Source organism: Ovis canadensis, chromosome 2 (assembly GCF_042477335.2).
Source record: "Ovis canadensis isolate MfBH-ARS-UI-01 breed Bighorn chromosome 2, ARS-UI_OviCan_v2, whole genome shotgun sequence".
In the NCBI taxonomy this organism is placed as follows: Eukaryota; Metazoa; Chordata; class Mammalia; order Artiodactyla; family Bovidae; genus Ovis; species Ovis canadensis.
This window is the reverse complement of record NC_091246.1, coordinates 191,640,183-191,660,015: the sequence shown is the minus strand read 5'-3', so window position 1 is coordinate 191,660,015 and position 19,833 is coordinate 191,640,183. Positions and strand designations below refer to the sequence as shown.

Genomic DNA, 19,833 nt, shown 5'->3' with positions numbered 1-19,833 from the left:
ACTTGTTGTGTTCTGCCAAGCAAAAGAGCCCATCCACCTTGCAAGTGAGTCAGGGAGCAAAGGAGTCAGGTCACTGAATCAGGACCCTGAGTGACATGGTGACAGCCTCTTGGTGAAAAACGCCTGTCTTTTCCTGACATGAGGTGGGAGCCGAGCTGGGCAGGAGGGAGGGCTCTGTGTGCCAGCCCCCACCCGACCCCGACACTGGGTTGAGTGAGGAAAGGCAGCAGGCTCCCCGGGGCTGAGCGCCCTTGCCTGAACTGCCCCCCACAATGCCCTGCAGTCCTGTCCCTGAAGCTCCAGTGCATTTATCTCCCTTGGATGCGTGCTGTCCTCATCAATTTCAACGGCCCCCAGTGATGGCCAGCCGCGTGGAGACCATGCATCAAGCGGAGATGCTTTGGCGTCAGTGAAGGGAGAAAAATTTGTCACCAACCCCTGTGTTTGCCTGACAATAACAGGACCCAATATTTCATAAAAATTAAGTGCCCGTAGCATGCCCGATGGCTTACAGGTTTGATAAAGGATGGTCTGGCAGATGTAGGGGAGATGGGGATCAGAGGCCCCCAGGACGCTCAGTGTCAAAGCTGCTGATTCTGCAGTAATGGGTGGAGGTACCATGAGAGGCGGCCCTGGAGCTCAGTATGCACACTGACCCTCCCAGGAGCTGGGGCTACATGCCTGCCAGCCTGATGCTGGAACAAGTGGCAGGATCTCCAGGGACCTCAGAGGCCCATTATGGGCCTCAGGTGGCTCTGCTCCTCTCCTTCCCACCAGAACCTGTCCCCCCTCCCCTCCTGCACACTGGAACACTCACTCCCTCAACTTGGCACTGAGTCCTTAGAAAACCTTATCTCCCAGCTACTGCACACCAGGCCCTGTGCAAACCCAGTGGCGCAGAGCCAAACCAGGCACTGTTCCTAAAGCATCACTGTTCTAAAGCTGACCATGCAGCGCAGGAGACAAAGTGACCCAGAAGCTGGCGGGGTGGGGGTGGGGGAGCCTCTGGGCGGATGTGACTCCTACTGTCCAGGGGATAAAGTGGGGGACAGATTTCCAGGGAGAGGGAGCGAGGACAGGCCTGAGCCGTTCAGGGGCTGTAAGCGACTCAGTTTACCTGGGGCTTGTGCTGCAGACCCAGCATCCTTGCCTCCCTTCCTTCTTTTGTTCAGCGGGTGCTTGATGAGCACATGGGGTGCAGGGAGCAGGGACGCAGCTCCAGCCCTCCTTGAACTCACAATGTGCCCTCTCTGGGTCATTCATTTACTCATTCATTCATGCAAGCTGTCCATCACCCATTCCCAACAGTGAGTCACGGCCCCTAGGGGACGAGGCCAGGCCCTGGCCCAAGAACAGCTGGCAGGTTACCTGTGTTAGGGTCAGTGGGGAGGCTGGCCGCAGGCCGTCGGCTTCAGTTTTGACCTTGCTGCGCTTGTGAATGATGATGGGATTGACAGTGCTGCTCACAGCCGACTCGCTGCTTTGCTTGTTCTGAAAGAAGGGAGCATAGAGGGACCCATCACACGCAGGCAGGACCTCCCAAGTTTTCCTGAGGCTTTGCCTCTGGGACTTTCTGCACATAGACCATCTATGTCAACACTTGTGACTGCAGTTTCAGATACACTCCCACCCCCACCCCAGCTCAGTCCTCAGGCCCAGGCACGGCCAGGAGAGCCCAGAGCTTGGCCCATCAGCACCCTCCTCCCAATTATGTAGCCCCTACCCCACGTAGATGGAGCAGGAGACCCTCTGTGAAATGCTGGGGACCCCCACCCCTGACTCAGTGGCCTCAACTTCTCAGCCGTCCGAGTCAGGGGCAACTCTGAGGACGATAGGGCCTGGCCACTCAGGGAATAGGACAGAAGAGCGTGGTTCCTCGGGACAAGCAGGTTAGAGCTACAGTATCAGTTGTTCAGTTGTTCAGCTGTGTCTGACTCTTTGTGACCCCATGGACTGCAGCACACCAGGCCTCCCTGTCTTATACCATCTCCTGGAGTTTGCTCAAACTCATGTCCATTGAGTCGGTGATGCCATCCAATGATCTCATCCCCTGTCGTTCCCTTATCCGCCTGCCTTCAATCTTTCCCGCCATTTGGGTCTTCCAGTGAATCAGCTCTTCCCATCAGGTGGCCAAAGTATTGGAGCTTCAGCTTCAGCATCAGTCCTTCCAATGAATATGCAGGGTTGATTTCCTTTAGGATTTACTGGTTTGATCTCCTGGCTCCCCAGGGGACTCTCAGGAGTCTTCTCCAGCACCACAGTTCAAGTGTCAGGGGATGTGGCAGAAGCTGACAGCCACCCTCTGGGGGAGGTGCTGGCTGGCTGGCTGGAGCCCTAGGGAGAACTTTCTTGAAAAGAGCTGCTCCTAAACTGAGTGGCCTGTGCTTCACCTTAAGAACTGTCATCATGGGTGCTAACCGGGATCCAGGTGGACCCAGGTACAACGACTTAATATAGATGGCAGGCCCTATTCTGCAGGGGCGTCAGGTCAGGCTGAAAGAGCTTTCGGGCAAATCAGGGTTCAAAGCACTGCCTGACTCCAAGGCCTGTGCCCTCCTCACTGTCTCACGCTGTCTCAGTGACTCTAGTTACATCTCCTCATCTGCAAAACAGGGCCTCATTCATTCATCAAATGCTTATGGCACCAGGCGTGTGCCAGGTACTGTGTGAGTGGGCCCAGGCCTGTCCAAGGACCATTGGGAAAGTCAAATAAGATGGCTATCATGCTCTAAAACTAAGCTACATGGTATTAGCCATGCCTCCATCTGTTTCATCCATGTTACATGCTATGTATGTAAGTCCCTGTATGATGCCTGACTCTGAATCCTAGAGTTTCTCCAGGCTCATTAGTCTTATTAGACAGATGGCCAAAAAACAGAGGCTGGGCACTTACCCACAGGGAGTGAGGGCAGTGTGAGGCCCCAGGGCAGTGTGAAGTCAAGTGGATGCCCTCCTGACTGGGCATCCAGCCTAAGGCCGATTTGATCACGTGGTCTCTGCCCAGAGGTATCCTGCCAGCCAGACCTATGCCCAGAGTCCTTCCACAAGTTCTTGGCATGAGATGGCCACAATCAGCCTTCCCTGGGTTCATAGCAGTAGCTGGTGGGCCCCCTGCTCCCTGCACCCACCTACCTGATTGGCGTCACTCAGACAGTTGCTGCTGCTACTGAGCTGGGTGGGTGTGGCATTGATGGAGGTGAAGGCCACTGGCTGCTGGGCCAGGAAGGTGGGCGAGGGCTGGATCAGGGGTGGCGTGTGTCCGAAGGCTGAGCCCAGGCCCCTCTGCTGGCTCAGGATCTGCTGGTAGGCCACGGGGTTGATGGGGTGGGGGAAGGTGAAGGCTGGGCTGCAGAGAAGGGCAGACAAGGTGAAGGAGTAGGGTTGGGCTGGGGTGGGGGGCATGGTTCTGTGAGGCTCACACGTCCTGGGCAGACAGGACCCTGCCCAGAGATCAGGATGGTCACGTTGTTGACCTTTCCCCATCACTGTGACTTTACCTCACTCAAGCACCAGCTACGGCTCCCCACTGCCTGCTGTCTCAGTCATCCTCTTTAGTACTAGACACTAGGCCCTGCCCCAGGATGCAGCCTTCTGCCCTGGCAAGTCACTCCCCACATCCTGGCCCTTCGCTGCTCTGATGCCTGAGATACACCCCTGCATCACTGATGCTCCTGGACTATTTGAATCCATTTTGACCTCTGAAGTCTGTTCTAATGCCCCCTCATCCAAGAAGTGCACCCTGAGCCCTCTGTTCACATTCTCCTCTTTTCTTGAACTCCTATTGCACTTCTGAGCTCTACCAGGCCACCTGCCTATGAACCCACCATTCTTTATAGAACAAGACCTATCAAGGGAGAAATGGTACCCTCTGAGGCCAAGTTGTAGAAGATGCTGTGGCTTCCTCCCTGCTCTCTGTGGGATCACTTCCCGTGGGGACTGGAGGAAGGAGAGCTGGCTGCCATGCTGTGAGTATGCTCAAGCAGCATGTGGGGGTCTCCTGTGAAGAGGAGCTGAAGCTTGAGCAAACAGCCCCGAGGGCGAGCCATCCTGGAAACAGATGCCCAGATGCAGGTGAGTCTCACTGGCTGACAACTTGACAGCAACCTCCTGAGACCTGAGGCTAAGCCAGTCTCATACTCCTAACCTTTAGAAATGGTGCAAGATGGTAAATGTCTACTGTTGTTTGAAACCACTACCAAACTGTTTTTTGGTTTCTGTTTGTTCTGCCATGCACCAAAAGATAACAGATGCAATCATCCTTCCTCGTCCTGGTCCTTGGGCTGAGCTCTCCTGACATTCCTATTTGCAGCCCCTGCCCTCTTTCTGGAGGGCCATGGGAAGGACATGGGTTTCAGTCAGGTTGGCTGGAGTCTGAGTTCTCTCAAAAGCCAAGGGCTGCACAGAGGGGACAGGGTAGGCACTGTTGAGGAGGTTTGGGTGTGCCATGCTGTGACCCAGGAGGGAGGCCTCTGCCAGCCCAGACATGTGAAGGCCAAGTCAGTATCGTACTTCCAGTAGCCCCAGTGCTGGTCAGGGACACCCACTGAAATATTAGGAAAGTCAGCCTTTGACTTTATGGTGGAATCTTTCATAACAGGCTTGGTAAGGGTAACTAATCACATCAGAAATTGTTTGGTGGGTGAAAAACAGACTCACGAAGATGCACCCAAATGTTGGCACATTTCAACATCATCCCTGCTGGTTTTGAATTCATGGAATAGTAGCCAAGTCGACTGACTTACAAATACAGCAAGTCCTATAAATAATAAGGAGCGACTGGATAGCACAGTGAACTATATTCAATATCTGGGCTAAAACATCATGGAAAAGAATATGAAAAAGAATATCTGTTTAACTGAGTCCTTTTGCTGTACGGCAGAAACTAACACAACATTGCAAATCAACTATACTTTAACAAATTAAAAAATAATACAAGTCTTGTCTTTCTCCTGGGATGGCCTGTGCAGACCCTCATCTCTGGGCCCCCGCCAGGCTTCCATTCCTGCCCCAGCTCTTGGCCCGGGCTCACCTGAGGGCACCGGCCGACAGGTGTCCATAGGAGCCGCTGGCGGCCGAGCTGCTGCGGGAGTTGTTGATGTAGGCCACCAGCGAGTTGGGCGAGGTCCGGATCATGCGCTGGAGGTCGAGGCTGGCGTCTGAGAGCGGGGAGATGGACAGCGCTCGCTTGCGGCTCAGGCGGGGTGTCACCCGGGGGCTGGAGAAACGCGACACTGTGGAACATCCAAGCCAAGCCACATCAGCATGATGGCGCTCGCAGAGGGGATGGGACGGGGGATGGGACTCGGGGGAAGGGGACCGGTCTGACGGGACTACAGCTCTGCCCCTGTGCAGCTGGGGGCTCTGGGGCATGGGCCTCTCTCAATCTCAGCTTGCCCTTCAGCAGCATGGATCTGTCCACACCTGGTGTGCCGCGGAGCCGTGTCTGTGCCTCTCCTGTTAGACACACAGAGGCCAGGGCTGCACGCAGTGATGCTTAAGGGCACGACAGCCTAGGTGCACACCGTAGGTGAGCTGCCTGGTGGCCTCTCATTAAGGGAACCCACCCGAGAAGCCAGCATCAGGCCGAGGAGCAAGGCCCAGCAAGCCAGTCTGCCCCTTCCTGACCCTCCCCAGGGGCAGCCCACCTCCCTGGCTTCTCACAGATGGCTTAGAGTTGCCTGTTTTGCATATTTGTCTATTACATAAATGGAACTATCTTTCTCCTCCAGCTTCCTTCATCCAGCATGATCAACTGTATGATACACAGGCGCACAGACACACTTACACGCTAACTGACTGCCCATGAGTACTCTCTCCCCTCCCCGGTACATACACACACAACTGCAGGGAGGGAGGAGGACCTGCCCCCAGCAAGGCTCCCTGTTCCCACAGGCTCCTGCTTACAGCCTCTCCTCTGCTGTTTAGGGTCCTGTTCTCCCCTCTGGACACACAGGCCTCGAAATGTTTTGACACCATCTCTGGACAACGACCCACCCGCCAAGGTTTCCAACTTCTCCAGGCCCTCCCTGGGCCCGTTCCCTCACTGTAAAGGGCAGACTCCATGGCTGTGCTGCAGAGTGAATCAGGTGACGTGTGAGCCACGCCTGGCAGAGGGGCATGCTGTACCCCTGCCTGCCCTCTTCCCTCCTGTGGGATGCAGGCTCATTTGGGCTGGAGGGGTTGCCTGTGAACAAGAGCAGCGGCTACTGGAACCCAGCCTCTGATGCACGTGGCCTGGCCCAACCCACTCCCATGCCTGGGCTCGCGATGCCTTCTCCCTTCTGCCTGCTCAGACCCTGTAGGTCCCTGCTCCAGCAAGACGTAGGCTGTCCTGGCTGCAGGGTCAGCATATCAGGGTGCCACACCACCGGCACTGTAGGAACACTGGGGGCAGGACTGAACCCTGTGACCCTCTGAACTCCCACCCCCAGGACCAGATGGCCCCCTAGAAGCCCACAGCCACCAAGTGAAGAAGCCTCAGCTGAGCTGCTGCTCCACTGTCTCCTGCCCTGGGGCGCGACCACACCTGGCTCTCCCCCAACCCTTATCCTTGGCTGGCAAATCTGGGAAATCCCTTTACTGCTGGGCCCTGAGGAGAAACACCTCTCTGAGGCTGCGGAGAGGATAGAGGAGGCCCTGAAATCCTCCGGCTGCAAGGGGATTCTGGTATTTTCTCTCCTAACTGTCTCCCTTATGGATGAGGGATGCTGGGTCCAAGACCAATGGCCTGGGGTGGGGTGAGGGCTGGTACCCTGTATGTATGTCTGTACAAGTCAGCTGCATGGCTTGGGGCAAACTGTTAAGCTGTACAAGACTGGAATGTTCCTCCATGTCCTTAGTATAAAATGGGAACCCTTTCAACACTGGGGTCATCAGGCTGCAATGGGATGACAGATGCTGAGATGGCCTGGGTACTCTGAAATACTCCACAGTTGCAGCAAGCATGTAGTTGTAGACTTTGTTTTCAACCAGAAGGATGAAGCACTTGTAGCACATCTTTGTTTTTGTCTGTGTATTCTGTTTGGGTTCTGAGAACTGGGGCTTGTATATCTTTTAGGAAGCAGGGCTATGGTGGGTACACAGAAGGTGCTCCATAGATGCTGTGGGGGACACTGCCTCACAGAGGGGCCCAGGAGCATAGGTGGCACCCAGGCCAGCAGGTGACACACTGAGACCATGTCACCATCTTTCTCTTGTGGTGGGAAGGAGCCCAGGAACACAAGGTCATCCTGATGGAGGCTGGGCTGTGCTGCACCCACCCATCTGAACAATCATTCTAGACCAAGAACAGACACATCCTGGCCAGTCAGCAACTAGAGATAGTGTGTATCCCTTTGGTGATAAATGCCTGCTTCTGGATTTTGATGTGATGTATAACCCAGCGATGGCCACCAATTAGGACATTCAGACCCACTGTTGCAATTAACAGCCACCACTGTCCCCCAAGAGTGTCCCCCGGAAGTTGGTAATGGACAGGGAAGCCTGGCATGCTGCAGTCCATGGGGCCGCAAAGAGTCAGACATGAACTGAACGGTCCCTCGAGACGCAAACCCAGCTGTGCAAATAAGAAACTGAGGTTTGGGGAGGTTAGAAACTTGCTCAAGGGCAGGATTCGGACCCAGGTCCAGAGGAGCCCTGATGCGTGGCTTTTCTGGGTCTTCAGTGTCCACCTTCAGAGAGGTGGGGAGGGGCGGGGCTGGTGAGATCTCACCACAAACTGCTTTCCTTTCCCCACTTGAAGCAGCTCTGACAGTGAACTTTCTGACAGCAGTTGCCCACCTGGCCTCCCGCATCTGCAGGGCAGCAGCCCTAGTTCAGCCCACACAGCTCCACTCCTGCAGGGCTGGGCCTTGTGGGCACCCGCCACCCATACAGCAGCAGAGTTGGGGAGTGGGAGTCGGCCTGACCCTTCCTCATCTCCCTCACAGCTGAGTCTCCGCTGAGGCCCTCCACATGCCCCCTTTCTCTCGACTTCCACCAGTCCAGCCCACCAACTGCCTAGGGCATCCCGGGGCCCTTAACTAACTGCCATCTAATCCTCATTCCTCACTGTGGCCAAGCCAGATCACACCCTTGTCTCTGCCCACCCCAAACCTCTCCAGAGCTCCCGCTGCTGTCATGAAAAAGGCACAAGTCCTCAGCGTGGCTTACACAGTGGCCCTGTGGTGCCCCCGCCTGCCTCCCTCGCCAGCCTCCTCCTGTCCCTGGCACAGGCCTCTGCATGTACCATTTCCTCTGTCTGCAGTGCTCTGTCCTCAGCTGGGTCATCACTTTCCCCAGGAAAATGTCGCTGACCTCCTGGAGTTGGGCTGCCCTCCCCGCTGCCCTGGATGATCTCAGGGCACCCCAGTCCCTTCTGAGGGAGTTTGAACCCTCTTGTGTATGTCTGGTTGCTCCTGTTTCTCCTGCCTCCGTGAATCAGGGACAAGGGCTCCCTGCTCACCACTGAATCCCAGCACTGGGATCAGCTGGCTCTGTGGTTAGCTCAGTGGAGATGCTGAACACTGGGCATGGGGCAGAGGCCTGGTGTGTCAAGGGAGAACGGTTCAAAGTCAGTATTTACTGAGTGCCCGAGGGTGTCTGTGACTTCTAAGCATTTTAAAGCATAAAGCAGTTTAATCTTCACAACTGTCCCATAGGGAAGGGACTATTATGAGCCACATTTTACAAAGGGTAACACAAGAAGTTTGCCCAAGGTCTCACAGTCAGGGGAAGTAGAGAATGATTGAAAAGCAGGACACCAGAACCATCACCGCACTGCTTCTGCCCAGGTGGTGAGGGCAGATAACCAGGGACGGCTTTCATGGGCTTGGGGGCCCTAGGTGGAGACACACACACCCACAGCAAAGGCCGCACACAGACAGACTGATGTGTAGCGGCTGTCCTGGGTGCATGACTTAGCGTCTCGAGCCTCCCTATGCTCATCTGTACAATGGGTGCAGTGCAGCAGTTTTCCCCTGACAACTCAGGGACAGCACCATGGACAGTGCCTCAAACCCAGTAGAGCTTCCAAAATAAAGCTGAATTGATATGGCTTCTTTTGGAGACAGCAATGGCACCCCATTCCAGTTCTCTTGCCTGGAAAATCCCATGGATGGAGGAGCCTAGTGAGCTGCCGTCTATGGGGTCGCACAGAGTCGGACACGAGTGAGGTGACTTAGCAGCAGCAGCAGCAATATGGCTTCTTTAGGGGCAAGGAGGACTCTTTTGGTGAGCAAGGTGAGCTTAGAGCTAATAATGGAATAAAGTACAGCAAATCTAGGGAATGCCCTGTTGGGCCAGTGGTTAGGACTCCGTGCTTCCCCTGCACGGGTTTGATCCCTGGCTGGGGAACTAAGATCCTGCATCCCTGGGCAGCCTTAAAATAATAATAATTTAAAAAAGACAGCAGATCTAGAGAGAAATGACTGGGCCACACAGGAGGACGTCTGTCCCTAAACACTCATCCATCCATCTGGGCATCCTCTAAGCTTCTTAATTCTTATTTACTGGGTTCATTCCTTGTTCATGATCACTTTAAAGGCAACTGTAAGCACGATGTAAAAGTGAATCTTTCAAAAGACTTCTATTATGAACTGAGTGGCAAATGGGAAAATACATGGGCGGAGTGAGATGTAATATCACACAAATTAAGAAATACACACATCTTTGTAATATGTTAAAAAAAGATTTTGCTACTAATATTTGGATTCCCACCCTCACGAGCGCCCCTAACAAGAGGAAACAGGCCAAATCTGACAGTGATATTCATCTCTGTTATTCCCACCCCTCAAGGGAAATATGTTTATTAATGTGCCTCTTCCCTTGATAAATTACTAAATAGAAAGAAAAGCCTGGCACTCATTTCCCGTGGCTTCTCCTGTGATTTATGACTGGGATTGGTGGAGTCGTCACGTCCATTCATCTGTGGATGCCCCTGTTCTGATAGCCCACAGCCACTGCGTGACCAGCCACCTGCCTGCTCTCACCTGGGCGCACGCCAGATGCCACCCAGTCCTGCCATCACCTGCATCTGGACCACGTTTAATCCATTAGTCCTTCCTTTTGTTCATCTGCATGTTAGTTCAAGCACCCATTAGACCCTTGCACAGCAGCTGCCCAGCACAGGCCTGGACACTGTGGGGGCTGCAAGCAAGGATGCTTGGCCTCGTCTCCTGGATCTCAGAATCCCAGTGAGAGGACAGAGTGGTACCTGCAGCTCCAGGCAGGATTCGACAGATACCACCTAAGCAGGGTGAGCCCAGGCAACCCTGGAGTGCTTGCAGGGGTGGGAGGAGGAGTGTGGCTTTTCCTGGGGCAGCTGGGATCAGCAGGAGATGTAAAATCAGATCCTGGACCTAGGAAGACCCAGTGTCTGTCCCTGTCTACAGGCTCTGAGCTGGGTGTCAGAAATGGGAAATCCCATGGACAGAGGGGCCTGGCGGGCTACAGTCCATGGGGTTGCAAAGACAGCTGGACACGACTGAGTGATTGAGCTCACACATGCAACCTCGTGTCAGGGCTCCTGAACTCTCACGGCCCAGCCCCTCACTCAGATCACTTCTGGATTCACTGAGGAGATGCTCTACGGAAATCTAGCTTGAGGACCTTAACTTGCCCCACACTTAGCTGTCCACAAACCCTCTTGTGGGGGAGTAAAAAGCACCAAGGTTTTGGAGCCCAGAGGCGTGAGATTGAGGGTATTTCCTGGATCTGTGATAGAGATAAAAGAAATGTATCTCTGGGCCTGAGGCTCCTCACCTGGACAGGGACTTTCTAACACTTGTGTCATGAGACTGTTTCTGCAGCTCTACCAGATGACCCGGATACACCATCCAGCCTGAGCCTGTACTCAGCACCCTGCCCCTGGTCTCCCTCCTGTTGGCGGGCTGGGCGCAGACTCCCCACCCAAATGAGGCCTCTATCAGTCCCTCCGTCACCTCCTCTGCCTCTCTGTGGTGTGATCAATGTAATTGGTTTCTGAAACCTCCCTGGACCTGCAGGCAGCATAAAGAACGGGCGTCAGAATGGAGGTGACATCCGATTCAAATTAGTGTCAATATGACGATAAAATATACAGCTCCAAGGAAATATGGTCTGTAAACAGACAACATTTCAATCGGAAACATTTCAATCTTCTCAATGTGGTGAGGGTGGGAGGGGCTGGGATTGCGGCTGCTGCCAGTCTGCCGTTAAATCACCAATACTCAACAGCATCACATGAGAAAATTCCATCTTAAGGCCCCGGTGACAACCAGTGACTTCCCTGCTCTCTAGAGAACCACTAGGCAGAATGATAACCTTGGATTCCCTGACTGGTTATCTATTACCTTCCAAAGGCACATTATTCCACAGCTTCTGGCTATAAATCAGCCTCCTTAAGAATGGGGCAATGGTCCTTCATTGACCACCTGGAGGCTCCAGCAGAGGCGGGGGGCTTCCTCAGGCAATGCCCCTTGTCTTGCCCACAGCCTGGCCCCGTGCTCTGGAGGGCAGAGAGAGGGCTTGGCTTTTCCATTTAATAAGTACCCACCACCTCCAACCTCACTGCTAAGACTGGGGCATCTCCACCAGCCTAGGACACACACACAACCCAAAGGAGACCACTTTAGGCTTGACAGATACACAGATGGGGACCTCTTCCACAGATATCAATGGGTTTCTCATTTCATAAAAAAATAAACATCTATGTTAAGGTAAGTCTGTTAAAAATATAATATTAAATAAATAACTGTGCAAATGGTACTTGGCTAAAGTAAGATTGTGGTTGGTTTGCCACTGGGTGGACTGGGGTCACTCTCTGCTGATGTGGCCCTGGGTGGCCTTCCTGACACCTTCTCCGCAGGCCTCCTCACAGTAGGTGGGTGGACCTGATCTCCACGCCTTAGCTTGACACTTGATGCCTCTGGAAATTCTCTCCCCCATAGTTTTGCCTCCTCTGGGAACATGAAGGGAAGGAGCTGAGGAAGGAGACTGGGGAAGTGGGGCGGCCTGGGGACAGGTATTCTTTGTCCCGACAAGGACCTTCCTCAGAACAGCCCCACTGGATGGTAAATACCGCAAGCGCAGGGCTTGGCATACTGCATCCCCAGCACCTAGCACCATGCCTGGCACACAGCAGGTGCTCAGTAAGTATCCTCAGAATGAATGAGGAGAGTGAGTGTGTGTGTGTGTGGTGGGGGTATGGCACGTACATGTGGTGTGTGTGTGTGTGTGTGTGTGTGTGTGTGGTGGGGATGTGGCATGTGCGGGTGCAGCGTGTGTGTGCGTGTGCGGGGTATGGTATGTGCTTATGTGTGTGTTTGTGGTGTGTGTGCATGTAGTGGGGATGCAGCATGTGTGGGTGCAGGGTGTGTGTATGGAGGGGTATGGTGTGTGAGTATGGTGGGGGTATGGTGTGTGCTTATGTGTGTGTTTGTGGTGTGTGTGCATGTAGTGGGGATGCAGCATGTGTGGGTGCAGGGTGTGTGTATGGAGGGGTATGGTGTGTGAGTATGGTGGGGGTATGGTGTGTGCTTATGTGTGTGTTTGTGGTGTGTGTGTGTGTGTGGTGGGGTTATGGTATGTGTGGTGGTGGATATGGCATGAGTGTGACATGAGTGTGGGTGTGTGAAGAGAGAGAAACACACACATACACACAGCCTCCCCGACTGCCCACGAGCTCTCAGGGCCCCTGCACCCACAGGGAGCTCACACTTCACTGTCCTGTGTATGGGCAGTTTCCTCATGTGAACACGGGCCCTCAGAGCCACAGGGCCCCTTCACAGGTGGTCCCCTGAGCTCCACTGCCCTGGCCCCCGGCCGGTACGCCTTCCTCTGTGAGAGTCTGAGCACAAAGAAACTTGACTGGAAGAACCGCAGACCTCCACTGGGTGGACAGAGCGTCTGGGAGCATCTCTCCCCAGATCTGTGCAGCTGGGACCAGCCAGAAACACTGGAGCTGATGGGCTTTCCTGGCTCCCATGGTTCACAGGAGTGGGGGCCGGGGACTCCCCTGAGACAGGTCTGGGCTCCACCAGGCACAGGCCTGAACCGTGACCACCTGAATCTCTCAGGGCCCACGTAAGCAACACATCCTTGTAGACATGGGAGCTGCGCAGCAACGCCTAGAACTTGGAAAAGCGGAAGCAAAGTTCTGGTTGAAACTGGTTTGAAAAAAATGATGTAGGTAACAACAAATACAGGAAATCACAGCACACTTCACGCTGATTTCCTTGGATCCTAACTGATGGGAAACAGGGCAAAGAAACAGTCTGTTGCTGAAATCTATCAGGACTCAGGAAAATCACCTGCCATGAGTCAGTGTCTGTTCAGGCCGAGGCTAGAGGTGGTGATGCTCCTCTCTGGGCCCTGAAGCCCATCACACCCTCAAGACAGAGGCAGAGGCAGGACAGCAGCGGGTGTGCCGAGTTCTTCAGGGCAGCTCCCACGCCCACTGCTGAGCTCACCTGACCCCTTGCCTCAGATGCTCAGCCCCACTTGCTGTCAAGCACTGAGCACCCCAGAACAAAGTGGCTGTGTTCCTGTCCAGGCTCCTGCAGGCTGACAGCTGCTGGTCTCAGCATGGCTTCTTCCCGACTAAGTGGCATCTTTCCACCCCAGGTTCTTTTTCCCTCACCCCACAAACACAAGATCCCTGTTCCTTGGCAGCCATGCTCTGGACCTGCGGGGTGTGTGGAGACAGAAGTACCAGCCAGGTACAGCTGGTGCACCTGGGTTGGCGGCGGGGGGGTGGTGGTGGCCCTGCAGGTGGGCAGAGGGAGATGAAGAACCCAAGGGGAGCTGGTGTGGGTGGTGTCTCAGGAGAAGTGCCAGCTGGCCTGAGCCCTGGGACCCCTGCGGGGTGGAGCCAGGCCAGCCTGCGGGGGCAGGCACAAAGGCATAAGAGCATGGGGAGTGCAGCGAAGTGTGTAGGTGGGCGGAGACAGGCTGGAGGGAAGGCTGCTCAGGCCACATTGTAAAGTCTGGGCTTGACCCTGAGGGTGATGGGAGTAGGGAGGGGATACATGATCCAGAGAGGTGGGGATCAGGTAGAGGGAGCCTGAGCTGAGAGGCTGTGCTGGGAGCTGGTACAGGACCAGGTGGCTGGGGAGCTAACACAACAGACTTGGCAAGTCTAGGGTGGGCTGCATGGGGTAGTCTGGTGGGTTGACAAGCGGAGAGGGGCCTGGATCCCCAGTGTGCAGCCTGGGCCAGTGAGCTCTTCGTACAGCAGGGATGGGAATCCCAGCCCCTTCACACAGGGAATGTGTGTGAAGTCATGGAACACAGGCAGACCCCACTTAGACGCTCGCACGCGTGCACGCAGCACGCACTCACATACGCTGACTCGGCCTCTCCTGCCCTCTGGGGACACCTGCCTGACCACACCCCTTGGCCATGGCTTCTCTGTCTGTGCAGCACCTACCCTGAGCCCTTGGAAGGCAGACATCGCTTGGGGAAACTTCTGTTTGGACAACAGTAGCAACATTTATGCCCTGTATTGTTGCTGTCATCTGGGGTCTAATTGTGATGAGTAACAAGCACCCATGATCTCCCAGGAGCCAGCCTGCTCCCTGTAGGGATACCTGTACGGCTGTTAAGGGGAGGAGAGAGAAAATCACAGAGGAACATGTGCTCAGGAGGCTGACAGGTGTCACTTCACCTGTTGTTTCATCCAGGACAAGCTCACATCCTGGACGAAACACCATCCTGGGGAAGGCACGGGATCAGGTGCTGGTTGCATTGCTTGGTCGTGCTGTCAGTTCCCTTCAGGGCAGGCTGAGGGTGACATGGAACAATGCCCACAGAGCTGGTGTTGGGAGGACTGCTATGCTCCTCCCTGGCAGCACTCCTGTGGGGGGAGTGGCAGGGAACTGGGGGCTCAGGGACCACACGAGGTGGCTCCCATAAGTGTGAGATGTAATAGAGAGGATGAGACAGGCTGGGACCTAGGACCCTTTGCTGCAGTTCTTGTACCTGGACAAATGTCTCCTTGACCAACAAAATACAAAGACACTATAAGGGATTAAACCAAAACAAAACAAAACTGCACACACGTGCAGTAGGAGTGAATTGTGGACAACAAGATACAAAAACAGCAAACACCGAATTGCCATTTCTTAAGGGTCAGGAGCAAAAACCAGGTGTTAGAAGCAAAAGCAAGGTACTGTACATGCCCCCTGCACACTGCAACACTTAAAGGGTGGGCAAACCACCTAAGCCACCCCTCCAGACTGACCCCTGGGCCCGCCTTTACCCTCACCCCCACATGAGGAACTCTCTTGGGGAGTAGGTAAGCAAGGGAAACTGTTACTTGTTCTCGCTACTCCCTATTGCAGCAGGGGTCCCAGTAAAGCTTTGTTTGAATTTCTTGTCTGGCCTCTGATCAATTTCTATTGACTAAAGAGACCAGCAACCCTGGTCAGTAACAAGAAAGGGAGGCGAGGGAAGGGACATCAAGAAGGACTTCCTGGAAGAGATGAGATCTCAGCCAAGCCTTAGGAAGTAAGGGGCTTGGCTTTGCTCCAGCCAATAAGGTGGTTGCATTGGCCAGGGGTGGACAGGAAGCCCAGGGCAGAGGACTAGAGGATGGGGGTGGGGGGCTGAGGGATGCAGAGCACCCCGAGCCCTGTCTGGTCCCATGGGGCTGCCTGCAGCCCAGCAGGTCTTCCTGCAGGCCTGTCTGCTCCCTGAAATCAGGAAATGAAGAAGGGCTTGAGGAGGACAAATCTGCAGGAGCCTTGCTGTGGTTTCCAGCCCCACTGCCTGGTCTGTATCCCTGGGTGTCTCTGGGGGAAGTTCCAAGACCAGCAGATGGAGCAGCGCTGGCTGGGGAGGGGGTGAGATGTCCTTAGCGTTCTACCCCTCCTCCACCCTCTCCCACACAGGGGGCTCCATTTGACCCCAGGGGCTCAAGGTCAGGGTGCAGGTGCACCTAGGAAAACAGCTGTGAGAGTGCAGAGGGTAGGAGGGGGTCTTAGCATCTAAGGAGGACCAGCCCACTTCATTTTCCCAGGTCACCCAATCCTTCGTCCACACAAACGTGTCTGTGGCCTCCTGGCTCAGTCACTGACTACTCTGTCCTCCAACTGCTCAGGCTGGAGTCCTTGATGTTGTTCTCAACGCCTTTCTTCCTCCCTTACTCAGCATCCCATCCAGGAACAAATCTTGTGGCTCTTCCTTCAAAATCTACCTGAAATGACCACTTCTCCCAATATCTGCCAGCTGGAACCTCTGCTTCCACCTTGCTCCTAAATCTGTTCTTGACCAGCAGCCAGAATGGGATTCCTTTTAAGAATAAGTCAGGTCTCATTACTCTTCTGTGCAACTTTCTCCACAGGCCCCATATCACTCTGCTGTGAAAGCCCTGAGCGGCCGGCACAGCCAGCCCCAGAACCCTGGCCATACCCTACGGGCCCTGCACTCACAGGGTAACAGGTCCACTGGCCTCCTGGGCTTTTCTTGCCCCCAGCAGGCACAACGCTGCTTCAGGCCCTTTGCACGTGCTGTCTCTCCTGCCTGTACCACTCTTCGGCTTATTTCTGCACGGCTCACCTCTTCCAATTCTTTGCTCCAATATCTTCTCAGTGAGGATTTCCTCATTCAAGATGGCACCCCCATCCACTTGAAGCTCCTTGCCCGACCTCCTTTTTCCTTTTCTTTAGCCACACAGCATGTCGGACTCTGCCACACTCTTTGCAGAGTCCCATAAGACTGCTAAGGAATTCCCCTTCCCCCATTTCTGAGCTATCTGTCTCTCCCCACTATAATATAAGTTCCATGAAGGCAGACACGAGTCCTTTTTGTTCTTTGGACTGTCTTCAATTCCTACAACACTTCTTGGCCCTTGATGACCCACTATGTATTTCTGCATGGTGTTTACACTTGGTCCCCCATGGAAAACAATCACGGCAGGGGTTGGGGTAAACCCTGGACCCTTCCATCTGGCTCCTCCAGGAAAAAGGAGCCACCTCCAGCCACCTCCAGCCGGTGGCGGGTGAGCCACCAGCACCCGCCTCATCCCCAGAGGGAACCGTCAGCCTTGCCCTGCTTCCCACCCCAACCCCGGCCTAGCACTCACCATCCACTGGATTGAGGTAGTCATGGAGATGGGGTGCACTGGCCGCACCCCCCGACTGCATCAGCAGGTCCCCATACGGCGCGGGGTGGCCCGCCATGAGAGTCATCTGGTGGTAATAGTCTGAGGCGTTGGTGCCTGCAGCGGGAAGGCCAAACAGCCCCCGCTCCTTAAGGTGCTCGTGAGCCACTGCGGGTGGGAGGGAAAGAAAGTGTTAGAATCTGGCCAAAAAGAAGAGGAACACACACCTGGCCCGAGGAGGCCCCTCAGTGCCCCCTAGCCATCCTCCACCCCCAAGGGTCCTGGGTCCCCCTACCCCGCTGTCCCAGGTCAGCCCCGAGCAGACGGCTGGGCGGGGCTGGCTGGGGTGGGACGGTTTCTGCCGATGGGGCTGCTGCTTCCAGCCTCACATTCCTCTTTCCTCAAAGCCATAAACAACTGCTTCCTCCTCCCAGTCCAGGCCCCACAGAAGCCCCAAGCTTCAGGCTGACAGGGTCCGTGATCCACCAGAGTTTCCAAAGGAGAAAGACGATGCAATGGGAAGTGCTGGGGTGGCCAGACAGCTGGGCGCCAGGCCACAATCACCTTAACACTCAAGGCAGGACTGCGGGTGAGTGCTTGCCCAGCCTGGCCAGATAAAGCTCCCCCGGCCTGTCCCGCAGCTGCAGAACCAGGGTGGACTGTCCGCCTTCAACCTTGCACTCAGCTCTGCCTGAGGCTTAGGAAGGAGGTGGGAGGATGAACTTCAGCATATCCTGAAGGTGCCTAGTACTTAGGGGTGTGGTGCTAATTAAAGGGAGGCTTGGAAAGCAAATTTTGGGTTGGCCGTAAAGTTCATTTGGGTTTTCCCATCAGAGGAAAATCTTAACAAATTTTTTGGCCACTCCATTATCCCAATTGGGAGTTGGCTTTTACCATGTGTGAAAAATTAAGAAGGCACCACCTCTCTGAGCTGGCTCAGTTTTCCATCTGTAAAATGGGGGCAATCATATTCACGAGTCGAATGACTAGTAAAAACGACAGCATCAGCCAATGTTGGGCTGGGCGTTCCTGGCTGGGTGCGGTCCCAGGGCTTCGGGATCGCATCCACTCTCTAGGTTCACAAGCATCACCCGGTGAGCCCCTTAGCAGCTGAAGACTCTGGCACTTTAAGAGTTAAAGATGTTGACGCCAGAGCCCAAGTTTCTAAGAGCTGTCTTCACAGCCTCTCTGCTATTCGCTTTGGCAGATCTTCGAGGAGATGCACGCGTGCTGGGCAGAGAGAAACAGGCAGTCCACGGAAACAAGTCATCCTTGCTGCTCTTCCTCCCCTCCTTCTCCTGCTGCGTCCTCCAGGGAGAGCCCCAGCCTGCAGCCCCACGGCCTCTGCCTGCCCTGTCTGTGCCTCGAATGCCCTCCCTTCACCCTTCCTTGTCCACCTCCTCCCTGAAGCCCCCCTGGAATGCCCACTGTCCTCTGCAACACACATTCTGGCAGATTCGGCCTCAGACCACTGATGAAATTTCCAGCTGGCACCGCTGCTGAATGAACCTGTCAGCCTACCTCTGCTCACTGGGGAGCTTGGTCTGGGGACCAGAGAGGCCTCAGGGTCTCTAACCCACCCTCTGTAGGGGTCAGGGCCATGCTCATTAGCCACGTCTCCTTGGTACATTCTCTGCTGTCTCAAGGGTCTGGGGCTGGGCCAGGGGGGTGTGGTCGGTGCCACAAGGCTGGTATACGGAAAGCAGGCATAAAACCAGGGCTCTGTCAACAGGAAGTCTGCCTCCAGCGCAGTCCTGTCTTACCACTTAGCTCTTTGTGGCCACACTGCTGTCGGCAGCCACGGGGTCCCCGACTCACAGGCTCTCCAGGAGGGCACTCTGTTCCTCGTCCCTCCTCCAGACATCCCTCTGGCCCTCTCCGACCCCGGCCTCGGGAGGACCACCCTGTCACTATGGGTACTAGTTTTCCCGGGCTGCGGTAACAGGTTAGTTCAGGCTTGCCGCTAACTGCTATGAAAACAGATTTGATTCTCTCACAGCTCTCGAGGCCGGAAGTCTCAAATCAAGGCGTCAGCAGGGCCACCCCTTCTTGGAGGCTTTAGGGGGAAGTCTGTCCCTTGCTTCTTCCAGCATCTGGGAGCTGCCAGCTTCCGTGGCTTGTGGCCACATGGCTCCATCTTTGCGTCGTCTCCCACGTCTCCCTTGTAAGGACAGTTATCACTGGATTTAAGGCCCACGTGGATCATCATGACAATCTCTCTTGACTCAAAATCCCCAACCTAACCACGTCTGCAGAGGATCCTTTTCCACATGAGGTAACACGCCTCCCGCCCACTGTACCACATGTAAACTTCAAGGTGGGGCAGCATTCAGAACCTGGTCTGCATGCTCAGGAGAGACGTGCAGGAGCTTGGGTCCACTTTCTGGGAGACGGCAGCCCCACATGGAGGCAGCACAACCTTTCAGGGCAGCCAGGCTTGGTCAAGGCCACTCAGAGGACCCACGCAGAGTCCAGCCCTGGGTCCAATCCTAAAGGGCCATTTCCAAATGACTACATCCTGATCGTCCATCTTCAAGTCCTGTGGCTGCAGCCATTTACCTGGTCTGGTTTCTCTTTGTGACTCTGCACTTTCCTGTCTCAAATGAATTGAACAGGTTTGTCATCTGACTCTGAGCTGGGCCACTCAGCATCCTCTCAAGAGGGACATGAAGCCACTGGTGGTCACCGCTGCAGGCTGGAGTCCATTTGGGGGCCATGTGTTGACCCACAAGAGATGCAGACAGACAACCAGCCTGGCTCTGCCTTCCTTCTGC

The 19,833-nt window shown here is 54.9% G+C and overlaps 1 protein-coding gene across 2 annotated transcripts in view; it reads right to left on the bottom strand.

Moving 5' to 3' along the window:
* The window catches only part of GLI2 (GLI family zinc finger 2), a 261,304-nt gene that overhangs the window by 18,250 nt on the left and 223,221 nt on the right, over window positions 1-19,833 (bottom strand). For both annotated transcript variants that reach the window (XM_069574446.1, XM_069574447.1), the window contains 4 exons: window positions 17,042-17,227; window positions 5,030-5,231; window positions 3,133-3,346; window positions 1,369-1,491 (listed from right to left, as the gene is read on the bottom strand). In XM_069574446.1, the coding sequence (XP_069430547.1) occupies window positions 1,369-1,491; window positions 3,133-3,346; window positions 5,030-5,231; window positions 17,042-17,227 (725 nt within the window). The remainder of the gene's footprint in view (window positions 1-1,368; window positions 1,492-3,132; window positions 3,347-5,029; window positions 5,232-17,041; window positions 17,228-19,833) is intronic.